The 12,139-nt window shown below is 41.2% G+C and overlaps 2 protein-coding genes across 19 annotated transcripts in view; one reads left to right on the top strand and one right to left on the bottom strand.

Annotated features, from left to right (window-relative positions):
* The window catches only part of LOC310762549 (uncharacterized protein), a 537,990-nt gene that overhangs the window by 338,664 nt on the left and 187,187 nt on the right, over positions 1 to 12,139 (top strand). The window lies entirely within an intron of this gene.
* The window catches only part of DOCK10 (dedicator of cytokinesis 10), a 181,373-nt gene that overhangs the window by 150,525 nt on the left and 18,709 nt on the right, over positions 1 to 12,139 (bottom strand). For 8 of the 18 annotated variants that reach the window (XR_014548062.1, XM_083613626.1, XM_083613639.1 and 5 more), the window contains exon 1: positions 4,612 to 4,910. The exons of 8 other annotated variants lie outside the window; for them this stretch is intronic. Coding sequence is in view for 9 of the 10 variants with exons in the window: in XM_083613626.1 (XP_083469752.1) it covers positions 4,612 to 4,773 (162 nt within the window). In the remaining variant the exon portion in view is untranslated. Of the gene's footprint in view, positions 1 to 4,611; positions 4,961 to 12,139 lie in introns of those variants that run through there. 2 more of the 18 variants (XM_083613637.1, XM_083613640.1) reach the window with 1 other exon arrangement.

Below are 12,139 nucleotides of genomic sequence, written 5' to 3'. Positions count from 1 at the left end.
TGGAGCATCTCATTGATGGATGCATTATAAAAAACAATCAATAAATACATCAACTTTAATAATTAATAAATATTATTATGCATCAAAACTTCTGAGTACGCTAGAAAGCAACCAAATTGGAAAATCACTGTCTCTCTCAGATGATACGGCATACAATGTCTGACTAAATGTAGCAACTTTGAGGTCTTTGGATGAAGCCCTCTAACAAATAATAGTAAGCCTTACCGTGGTTCAACCATTTAAAGTTTAATCAGGTGCAGCTATTTAGATGTCTGCTTGATAATTCCATCCATGCAACAACTGATCTTATTCTCAAATAATCTAATGAAGGAACTGAAACACAACACACAACCAAGTCACACAAGTAGCCTCTAATGACAGTCTCAAATGGCTGTCCAAATTCACAGCCCACTCAGTTTCACAATATTTGGGTGTATTTGCTGAACAAGGCACAAATCCTGTTTACTACCTCATCTTCTAGAAAGAACAAATACTTCAGGTTCTTTTGTAAATTTCTCTGTTCTACAGGAAACAGAAATTTAGCAAACTTCTTTTTAGATTGCTTCTTATGGACTCTGAACTCAATAAGAAGGAAGTGACTGAGCTTGTAAAAACAGGGAAAGGCTATTCACTGAAGTACTGTACTGATATCAGGCTATGTAATTACACAAAGGGTACTATACAAATCCTATAGAAATCAATGCCTCATTTTTATTTTTTGCAAGGCTCCTGTGACTTTAAACAGTTGCATGATCACCTGCCATGGACTGGTTTGGACAAAGAGGAATGGTGGGAGGAACCAGCTGGGAAACCCCCAAGGGAAGAAGGCTCAGAGTCCAGAGAGTGGTGATGGGACAATGAGTGGTCAGAGAGAGAAGAGGAAGAAGACTGGGAGGAGGAGGTGTTGGAAGCTGAAGAGGTAACAGGTCTTAGTGAGATGGGATAGTCTGTGGCAGGAGGGAGTCCAGAATCAGAGGCAGAAGCTGAAGAATGAGAGGGAGGCCAAGAGGCAGAAATGAGTCTGGCTGATGAAAAGGCATGGGTGTCTCCATCTCCTGCTGTGACAAACTCCACCCCCACCCCCGGTCTGCAAGAACCAGGAGAGGCATGAAAAGGGTGGAGAAGTTAACTTCATGCAGGCATAGTCTCAGATTGCTTGGGAAAAACCCTGTGGGGAGGCAAGGACCCTGTCTCAGCAACTGCTTCATGGGGGCAAGACTTACTGGAGGTGAGTTGTTCTGCTCATTAGGCCTGACACTCCTATGCAGATCCTGTTTTTGCTAATAAAGAGTTAACTCCAACTTGCTCAGTGTGATTTATTGCTGGCTCACTCCTGTCATCAACATATATTTGTTAGGATATAGTTCCGTCTCCCTGGCAGTATCCCAACAATATTAAGTGCCCCCCACAACCCCCTCCCATGCAACTACAGTAATAGGGAGAGATTAATATATGTAATTCATCTAGCTGCTTTAAAAACATAAAAGCTTCCAGGTGGGATGTTGTCAACTATTGCATCACACACCTTTCACTGGTTATAAATGGGTTTGCATTTCTATTTTTTATTCTAAGCAAGGAAGTAATTCTATGGAAAAGTGTTCTATTATACATTCATAGCTTCCACATTAATAGTAAGTTTTCAGCTGATGTCAATGAAAACAGACAACCTGTGGATACACTGGGTGAGAGCTCCTTATGTGCCTTTGAGCATTCAAAAAAAGACCACATTTTGTCACAAGTAAGTAGCTCTGTGGTTGAATTTCACAGCTCTCCAGGGAAGGCTTACCCAAATAGGGAGCTACTCCACCAACCTCAATGTATGCTCAGCCAAATACATTGTTGCAAAACATTGTTACGTATGCCACCCCAATCTCTGCTGAATGGCTACATGAGATTCCAGGGGTTCCAGATGCTCACCCAGGGTTGTGCTAACCAAACCTAGTGCAACCCAGCACCTTTTTCTTGCTGCACAGCCTGCCACCATGACCTTGGCAATGTCTTGCCTAGTTAATGGTTTCCACTGACTTGCTTCCAGCACCTTTTGCCATTCTTAAGAACTTCTATCTCAGTTGAGGCCCTGGCATCTTCCCTTCAATATTCCAGATATTATCTAAATTCTACAATTTATTTAATTCTAACATTCACTAACTCTAGCAGTTATGGCTGCCATTGCTCCCCGAAACCAGTAATAGTATCTATTTTCTGGCCAAACACTTGCATTGTAAAATGCTTTCCATGTAAGTATATGAAAGCAATATGTAGGCTGTTCATGTGCACTATTTCAGTGTAATACCTGTGTTTTAGAATTTCTACTCAGGAAGCTCACCTGTGATGCATGTCATTAAGAAAGAAGATAAGCCCTGAATGGAGGCCAAACTTTGGCCAAACAATTCCTCAGTGCTAGGTGTTAGTGAAATTGCCTTTCTCAGCAGGCCTTCTCAACCATGGCATCCCAATCAGGGAATGCTCTTCCCAGAGAATTCCATCTTTCCCCCCCTTCTGGTGCTATGATAATACATTTAAATTTTCCCAAACCTTTTGCACATAATTTTAGTCCTACTGATTGTTTTTTATCTGGCTTCTAAGCTCTTGGTGCCTTTTAGCTCTTGTGTTCACTGTGATAATCTGGATTTGTATTGTTTATTTTCACCCTAATGCAAACCATCCTGGGAATTAATTCACCTTAGTTGGCATTTGATGTTGCCTCATGTTAATATCAAATGCCAACAGCGTCCCTCAGCTCTCTATATTGGACAAACAGGCCAAACCTTACGCCAAAGAATAAACGGACATAAATCGGACATCAAGAATCACAAGACAGAGAAACCAGTAGGAGAACACTTCAATCTCCCAGGACATTCTATACAGGATCTCAAAGTAGCTGTATTACTACAAAGGAATTTCAGAAATAGACTGGAAAGAGAAGCTGCTGAATTGCAACTCATTACCAAACTTAAAACCATGGAGAGACCTGGTCTGAACAAAGACATTGGATTCTTATCTCATTATACATGACAAAGCCATTTTTCACCTTCTCACCCCTTGCTTTTTCCTGTAAGACCTATTGCAGTCGTTAAGAGTAGTCAACAGGCTCATCACAGCTATCTGCCAACCACCCATTCCCACCACCCTTCTGAGTAATACCCCTCCCCACCTTCTCACTATATAGAAGGATCTGGCAACTTCTGTTTCAGTGTATCTGAAGAAGTGTGCATGCACACGAAAGCTCATACCAAGAACTAACTTAGTTGGTCTTTAAGGTGCTACTGGAAGGAAATTTTTTTTTTTTGTTTTGACTATGGCAGACCAACACGGCTACCTATCTGTAATTAAAACAGGGAGTTAGCCACAGAGACTTGTACCACAATAGTCCATGTCAGCTGTCTAGACTGGAAGAACACAAGTGAAAGCTGAACATGTATTCTGTAGGGACATAATCTGCTGATATCCAATATGAACCATGTAGACATAAGGTATGAGTATGGGACTAAAAACACACTTGTCCCCTTTTACATTCCATATATCTGAATGTCTATGAATAATTAAGAGGCTCTTTACTATGGAGCAGCATTCTGGACTATCTACTCAGGTACAGTGTGCTGCAGGAACCTAAATGATATTCACCGATACTTTACCCTGTGGGGAAAGATGTGCATAACATGTAGAACTGAGCAATATTAACATGAGGCAACATCATACCAGCCTTGAGACTTTGCAATGTACTAGTGCATCTGAAAACACTGTGCTGTGGTCATGGTAACTGGAAATAAAATGCTGAGAAGTAAACAATCAAGACCATTCTTGTTTTATACCCTAATCAGAAATAATAAGAAATTCAGCTGAAGTGTTTTGGGGAATGGAAAGGGGAGCAGGAGGGTGGTCTCATTTCATTGTGCTCTTACTCTTAAATCTTCTGCTTGAAAAAGCCAATTCTAGCACAACCAACATACCTAGTTTAAATTGGAGGTACATCTCTGAGCCCAAGTCACCAGGATTCTTTTCAACCAAAGCAAAATAAATATGAAGGGATCTCTTGTATTCATTCATAATCTAATAAGTCACTCTTAATGCAGAAAAGCCTACTGGCAGGGAAAAGAAATTTCTAGCTCCCGTAAAAAAAAATTAACAAAAAAAAAAACAGCTTAAAGACTAAAAGGAATCATTTGCAACAATTGGTTGTGAGGAACTGTGGGAAGGTGCTAGGAAATCACTTTGCTCTATAATATGGCTGTGTCTATACCACTGAGGCAGAAGTTTTGAAGGAAGATGACAGAAACACTATAGAATTCAAAACAAATTATAGTCAAAATAAAATGATGCTGTTTGCAGCAACTAGAACAAAATGCAGAAAGAAATCCTGTCAGATAGCAAAATGCCCTTTTCTCTATTGCATACAGACCTTTCCTAGTTTCAGCTGCAGAGAAGTGGAAATTGCACTCTGTTAGGTAACAGGCAGAATTTCAATTAGAGGGTTTCACAGAGTTTCAAGCATGTTAGCAAATGCTCTTTTCTCCTCTTCTCCCCCACTCTCTATCGCAAGTCAAGAAATCACAAAACAATTGTCCTAAAAACCCCTCTCAGCTGTCACTGTATGCAAAGAGTATACTGTACCATTATGATGAGAGTTCTGGGTCTGCTCATTTCATCATCACTATCCAGAGGCAGGATTTCATGTGACAATTCCTCTTGCCGTCTTCTACAAATATGTGCACAGTTCCTCTGTACCACTGAACGAAAGGCTTGAAGCAGAACAATGCTGGCAGCACAGCCCATAGCTGCATCCTGAAGCCTACAAAATAACTTCTATGTTTATGCTATGTTTGAAAAACAGTAGCTCCTTGTCCCTGAAAACAGCCTACAGTGCAGCTGCAGCCAGCCAGCTCGCTCCAATCATTTCCTTGAGCTGCAATCATCTGATCACAACCAAATAGCTTGGATGCAGATATAGGAAAGATTTGATCCACTGAAACAACATAACACACACAGAGAGAGACAGACACACACACAGAGTATTAAGGTCCTTTCCCCCCCTGCAGTAACTGTTTCTGAAAACACAGAACAATTTTTTTTCTTTAGCAATAATCCTCCTCCTCCTCCTGATCCCAGATTCAGAGAGCAGAAAAGTATAAACCAGCTGTTTAATAAAAAAAAAAATCTGGCAAGACTCATTTAAATGCCTGTTAACAATCACACAGAGGAAAATCAGCAATGACAACCATAAGGAGGATTAAGCAGTGATGACTAAAAATGAAATACTTTGTTGTATTGCTTTATTAAGGATGAAAAATAAAATCCAGCTTCTGCTTCATTGAGGCACATAGGCTGGTACCTTTGGATGAAAGTGTTTCATTTCCTTAAACGAAATTAACATGTCAAAGTATTAAAATATGATGGGGGGGGGGAATGCAAGATAATAACAATAAATGGGTTGCACAGCTCATGCCCGAACATCAATGGCTTCATGAAAAACACTACTGTTTAGCTATGAAATGCTTTGCAAGACTAGTTTTTTTGTGAGTGATCCCACACAAACACTTCTGCAGACTGTGGCATTTTTTTATACTGGCAGAGGCAGTTTGTGTGTGGCAAATCTTTCTAGGAGGGCTCACTTCCAAGGAATTAAGCACAGATTATCTCTCCACCCACCCACCCCCACAGCCACCACCACCCCTCAAAAGAAAAAGAAAAAAGCAAGGTAACCAACTGGGAAGCATTTGTAAATGTTTTATTGCTAATAATTAATGCAGAGAAAGAAGAAGGGTTTGAGCAGTTAACAACTTAGTATTCTAACTGCTGGCAGAGAAGTAATTGAGAAAGAGGTGCTTAGAAACCACATGACCCCGTTTGGATAAATATCAAGATCTTAATGGTACAGTTGTGTGAGGTAAGAGTACTTCAGGGAAAGTTGGCACTAAGCCCCGTTTCTCACAAATGAAGAGAGCTGCGAGTGTTACAAGGAAGATGTTTTCAGAAGGAACAGCATTCTTGTTTCTATGCTTATTTTCTTACTATCTGTTGCATCTGCAGTCACATCTGTCTTCACTTTTAAAACATTGTTTCTGTCTACACACATGCGCGTGCACACACACACATGACCCTACTGCTTTTGTAGGCAGTGGGAGCCTTGCCATTCACTTTCATGGGGACTTGAGTAAGCCTGTAATTCCTGTTGATGTAATCTTTGGAACGGCTGTTTCATAGAATGGATTGTTTAAAAAGAGAATGGTGCTGCTAACACTGTTCTCCGGAACCATTTTACACAGGGGTTGATTAGGATTTAATTGCCCAGTAATCTGTCACAATATGGCAGCATTTAAATGAAAATATTTACCAGGGCCATTAAATGGCTCGCTTTTTAAAAAAAGGCCTCCTGCCCACTGCCAAATGTTTCTCTTTGCTTGTATCAAGAGCGAACTGACTGCAGTACTTTGATCTATTCTCTCTCGCTCTGTCATGTATGCATATATGAGAGACACACAGGCATAGTAAACAGCATTTGCATCTATCCGCCTTGAGTTTTGTTAGCATCCTTTCAGGAAACGCTTTGCTTTTTCCCCCCAAGTCATCTCACTAGAAAACTCCTTCTCTTGAATCATGATCTGGTGCATAGGAAAGTTACACGTTAGAAAAGTCCAAGGCATACTTTTTTATGCTTAGCAGTTTCATTTCTTCAAATACACTTGCAGCAACACAGTGCTGTCATTCCAGCTTCAAAATGGGATGCCTCACTGCCTCTTGCCTGCCCCACTTGTCTTTTCATTACTTTCCTTCTGCACATTAGGATGAAGCTGACCCTTTTGGGAGATAAGAGACTAAAATAGTTATCATTGCTGGTCTTAATAGCACCAGTCTGGGTTTGACTAACTTCCATTAAGGTGTATGTAGTTTGCTCTTCTAGTGTCTGCTGCATGGCCTTGGGCAATATTAATGTCCCTGGCATGACAGGCTGCTGCTGTTATTTTACTCATATCATACTGGAGTGCTTGGAGTTTGGTTTCTATGGCAACAAGGCCCAATTTCACCATGCAACTGGATGCCAGACAATTCTTTTCCAAATCCCTTTAAAAAACTAGTGGAGGAAAATTCCCACAGAACTGAACAGTCCTGGATCAGGTCCATTCTCTTTAAATGCTTTAATAAGGAGACAGAGAAGAATTGCTCGAGATACGGCTAGGAAGCAGCTGTGGCTTATAATCGCTATAAAGAAGTATAAAGAGAACAAAGCCTACCCTAAGGGAACAAGACAAACTCTTTGTAATTCATAGAACTGTAGAACTGTAGAGTTGGAACGGATCCTGAGCACCATACTCCAACCTCCTGCAATGCAGGAATCTCAACTATAGCATCCATGACAGATGGCCATCCAACCTCTGCTTTAAAATCTCCAAGGAAGATGAGTCCTCCAGCTCCCGAGGGAGTCCATTCCACCGTTTGAACAGCTCTTACTATCAAAAAGTTATTCCTTAAGTTTAGTTGGAATCTCATTTCTTGTAAATTGAGGCCATTGGTTCAGGCTGTTCCCTCTGGAACAAGAGAAAACAAACTTGCTCAGTTTTCCATGAGACACCCCTTCAGGTATTTGAAGATGACTATCATAGCTCCCCTCAGTCTCCTCTTATCTGGGCTAAACAATTCCAACTCCCTCAACCATTCCTCATAAGGTTTGCTTTCCTGACCCTTTATCATCTTGGTCACTCTGATGTGTGGGTGAAAAGCCAGAGGAGTTTTGTGCTTCAAATTAAGGCAACTGTAGGCCAAATGGGTTGCAGAAAAGGAAAGCAGCAACTCCACTTAGTTACTGTTAACCAGCCATTTATTTACTGGGTATCTTACAAAATTATCTTTATACAGGCAGTTATGTATAAACTAGATTTGGAGATCTGGAAGGGCCCAGATAATAACCTACTGAAGACTTCTTCAACCTGGTGTCATGGCCAATGCTCAGGGATGCTGGCCACAGTAGTCCAAAACATCTGGAACAAACCAAGTTACTACCCAAAAGGTAGGATGATCCTTTCACCCAGATCCATCTAGGCACATGCCGTTTGGGCTATTGTGTTCTGGGGCATCACACTTTAAGAAGGAAGGAGGCAACCTGGAAGGGATGCAGAGGAATGCAAAATGATGGTGAGCACTGTGGCAAGCAAGTCATATGTCAAAAAGTTGAAGGTGTTGGGAATGTTCAGTCTGATAAAGAGAAGATTGGGGGAAACAGAATCATAGAACTGTTGCATTGGAAGGGACCATGAGGATCATCTTGTTCAACCTCCTGCAATGCAGAAATCTTTCACCTGTTGTGGGGCTCAAACCCACAACCCTGAGATTAAGAGTCTCAAACTCTACCGCCTTCATGCCAGAAGAGGTGTTCTGGGCTGAGAAGAGGAAGACAACCCGTCAGCACAGCAGGTCAACTGTTTGGCTTGAACCACCAAACTTTTTTTCCTTCTAAAACTGTCACCCTCTCTAGCTGATTCCATGGGAAAGGCCCATATAATAAGGCCTGCAGTCTTGTTTCAAAGTCAGATCTCTTCAACTTCTCTTGCTTTAGGGCAGATTCTGTTCATATCCTTTCTGACCGTTGACAGAATTTATTTTTGTAAGATTGCACATCTTATCTTTCAGTATAGCTTTTTTGATTGAAATTACTTAGCCAGGGATTACACAAGTGATGAAAGGCAAGATATAAATTGAAATAATTAGTCTATCAGTCAGTTGGCAGTATGGCCAAAGTCTTTATGCTTAAGTCGTATGAGCTCCATTCATCTGTAAAGCAATACGTCTAAATTGCTATATTAAATCACCAAGGAAAAACACCTATTAAAATCACCTTGATTCTAATCAGTTACTCATACATTCATCCTATCTCATTGTTCTCAATGCCACAACTAACATTTTTACATTTGCTCGATTGCATCTTATTTATTTACCGTATTTATCTATCACATTTATATTTCACCATTGCCCCCTCCTCATCTAGTGTTCACATCAACCTTGCCTAGTAGGTTAGGCTGAGAAGTATGGACTGACCCCTGGTCACCCAGTGAGCTTCATGGCTGAGTGGGTATTTGAACCCTGGTCTCCCAGGTCCTAGACCAATACACTCCCAACCACGGCACCACATTGGCTCTCACGTATTCTTATGTGTTGAGGACTCCTAAGAACTAGAGGCCAAGACAGGTGATTTGCAGTTCTGAGAATGAGATCTGTAGCACTCTGAATGTGCTTCGAGAGCACTTTTAAAATATATGATATTCATTGCTATATGTTGCAGCTAGCTACTCCTGCTATGTTACAGACACATGCAAATGAAAGAAAACTCAAAGCACATTCACAGCCCGGGGGGAAAGGATAAGAACCACCATTATCATTGTGAGAAATGGTCCATCTAGTGCAATAAAGTGACACAAAATAGAAGCTGGATCAGATGAGACAAAAGGAACTATTCAAGAAGCAGAGCACTTATGGAATGAGCAAACAGAAGTGGTAGTTAACTAGGAATATCTAGCAGTCAGTGATGAATACATAAATTGGAACAGGACCAATTACAGATTCCCGCGGCACCCCGCTTACTCTCTGCAACAAAAAAGCAAACTCGAGTGTGATAAAACACAAAGTAATTTAAAATGTGCAAACTGAAAGAACAACTTTTTCAGTATTGAAGTGAAAATGTGTCGCAGCACAGGAACCAACCGACAATACATTGTTCAAAAGAAATGGATCAAGAGAGAAATCAATATAATGATAATTCTGAATCCCTCGAACTGTGTTACTACAAATGGTGGGCAGATATAGTTGCTGTTGATGAGGATGAATATGTTGCTGTTGTTGTTACTGCTGTTGTTGTTGTTGTGCATAGACACTCCGTTATTTAGAAAGGGGAGCAGCATCCATTTGAAAAATAAAACCTCTTGCATCAGACAGACAGAGAATCACAATATCTCTCAGTTAAAGAGTGACATAATTTCTTCAAAATACTACTGTTAGCAAACAGACAAACGAGGAACTGCAGGAAATTAGTAAGCATATGGCACCCTCTAGGGAGTAACCCTCGAAAGGCAGCTAGATCACCCTGAAATATTTCAAGTAAGTAGCTTCCCAGATTGCAACTATGCCTACTGAATTTTCTTTAGCATTTAAAAAACTAGGAATTTTTAATTCCAGATGACCACTTAATCCAAGCTAAATGAGAGAAGGGCAAGGGAGCAAGCATTTGGACTTAGTCCTGCCTTGAACAATGAATCATCACTATTACAGGCAGATAGCCCAGGCAGAAGCAAAACTCCATGTGGCGTTCACACAGAGCCCCCCCACCCCCAGTCGTTCCACAGACTATTGACCCTGCACCCACCCCGGTAATATATTCAGACTCAGTCAGGTTGTAACGTATTAACAAAGATTCCAGTTTATTGTGAACGCAAACAAGTTTTAAATACAGTGGACGCTCGGGTTGCGAACATGATCCGTGCGGGAGGACGTTCGCAACCCGCAGTGTTCACAACCCACAGCACCGCGTCTGTACACAAGCGGGTCGTGATTCGGTGCTTCTGCGCATGCGCAAAGCGCAAGCGCCGAAACCTGAAAGTAACCTGTTCCGGTACTTCCGGGTTTGGTCTGGTGCACAGCCCGAAAATACACAACCAGAAGTGTCTGTAACCCGAGGTATGACTGTACTTTGAAACACTAATCCGATTCACTCTCTCTGTCTCCCCTCTGTGTCTAACTCACTCTGACTCCTATGCCTCCCACCCACAAGAAACCAACCGAACTAACTGCCAAACCCCCTGTGTTGAGCCTTAAACACAGTTAGGCTCCGCCCCTGGGCTTTCTTATTGGTCAGCCTATCAACCCTTTCTCTCTTTCCCCCAGTACAACATCTCCATAATGAGTCCATAATGAGCCACACTCCACATCAGTGCTCCCCAGATATTGGGAAGTACCCCACACACCCCAATCAATCATTTCCTCAACTGCTAGGGAATAGTTGCATAAAGCATGAGTTTGCACATCTGAAGCCATTGTGATGCATTGTTTGTCACTGTCCTTTCCCCCTCTCTCTTCCACGTTTGCTTCTGATGTGGTTGCTGAGAATATTTATTTATTATTTAAAGGCAGAATGCTTAGAGAATATTTATTATAGAAAGTAAAACATTAAGTAAGCAACATCAACAAGAACCATTCTTTGGTTCAACTAAACCAGCCAGTTGAGGGAGGGGGTCCCCCACTCACTTGCCCTCTGGCACAGAGCAACTTCCTTTCTTATACTAAAGACCTGTACATATGGGCATTGCGTCCCTTGCCCGGCTAATTCAACAATGGAATCCCCCAAACTCACAACAGTATGCTTTCACCTTCATAAGTCAATAGTTCTTCCTCATAGTGGCAAGTGAGTCACAGCATTTGCAAACAGTGAAAACATCACATGGCAAGCACATTTCTGAGAAAGTTTAACATGCCACCTCAGAGCAGCAGCAACTTCCTGTCAAGCTATCTAAAGTCACTCGGTCACCTAGCAGGAAACCCTAAACCTTGCTGTTCTCAGGCATCGTTGCCATGCTTTGTTCTGAGCTGGCTTTGTTTTTGTATCTTGCTTTAGCATGCGTAGTTTCTCTTGTCCCTGCAAAGGCTTTCAAAGTAACCATACTTCATCAGAAAGCTGAGACTGGGATAGGATTCATATGAGAGTGTGCCATTCAGCTAAGGTTTACTCAGAGCAGAGCCATTGAAATTAAAGGACATGTTTAAGTTAGATCCATTAATTTGAATGGGTTTACTCTGGATAGCATCTTTATGTACTTAAGATTAATGGGTAGGGGGAAAGTATATGCAAGAAAAATCCAATTGATTTCAATTATATTAATTCACTAAGACCTAAAAGATCATAGTGCTTAAGTGTCACAGGAAGCAAGTGCCTTTTTCAAATCTGGCCTCAGGCATAAATATCACCACTAGGTGATAATAATACTGTACTGTGATGTGGGATTGTGGTAATTAATACTAAGGTAATTTATATAATACTTGAAATGCACAGCATATGTAGAGTATGAATTAATCTGTGAAAAATTGTCTCAGTTGACTATGTAAAATGAATAAATGGCCATGTAACACAACTGGGGAGTCAGCTTGTGTCTCTGATAACTTT

The sequence above is a fragment of the Podarcis filfolensis genome, assembly GCF_964270895.1.
Source record: "Podarcis filfolensis genome assembly, chromosome: 5".
In the NCBI taxonomy this organism is placed as follows: Eukaryota; Metazoa; Chordata; class Lepidosauria; order Squamata; family Lacertidae; genus Podarcis; species Podarcis filfolensis.
The sequence above is the reverse complement of the archived record's forward strand: the minus strand, read 5'-3'. Positions and strand labels throughout refer to the sequence as shown.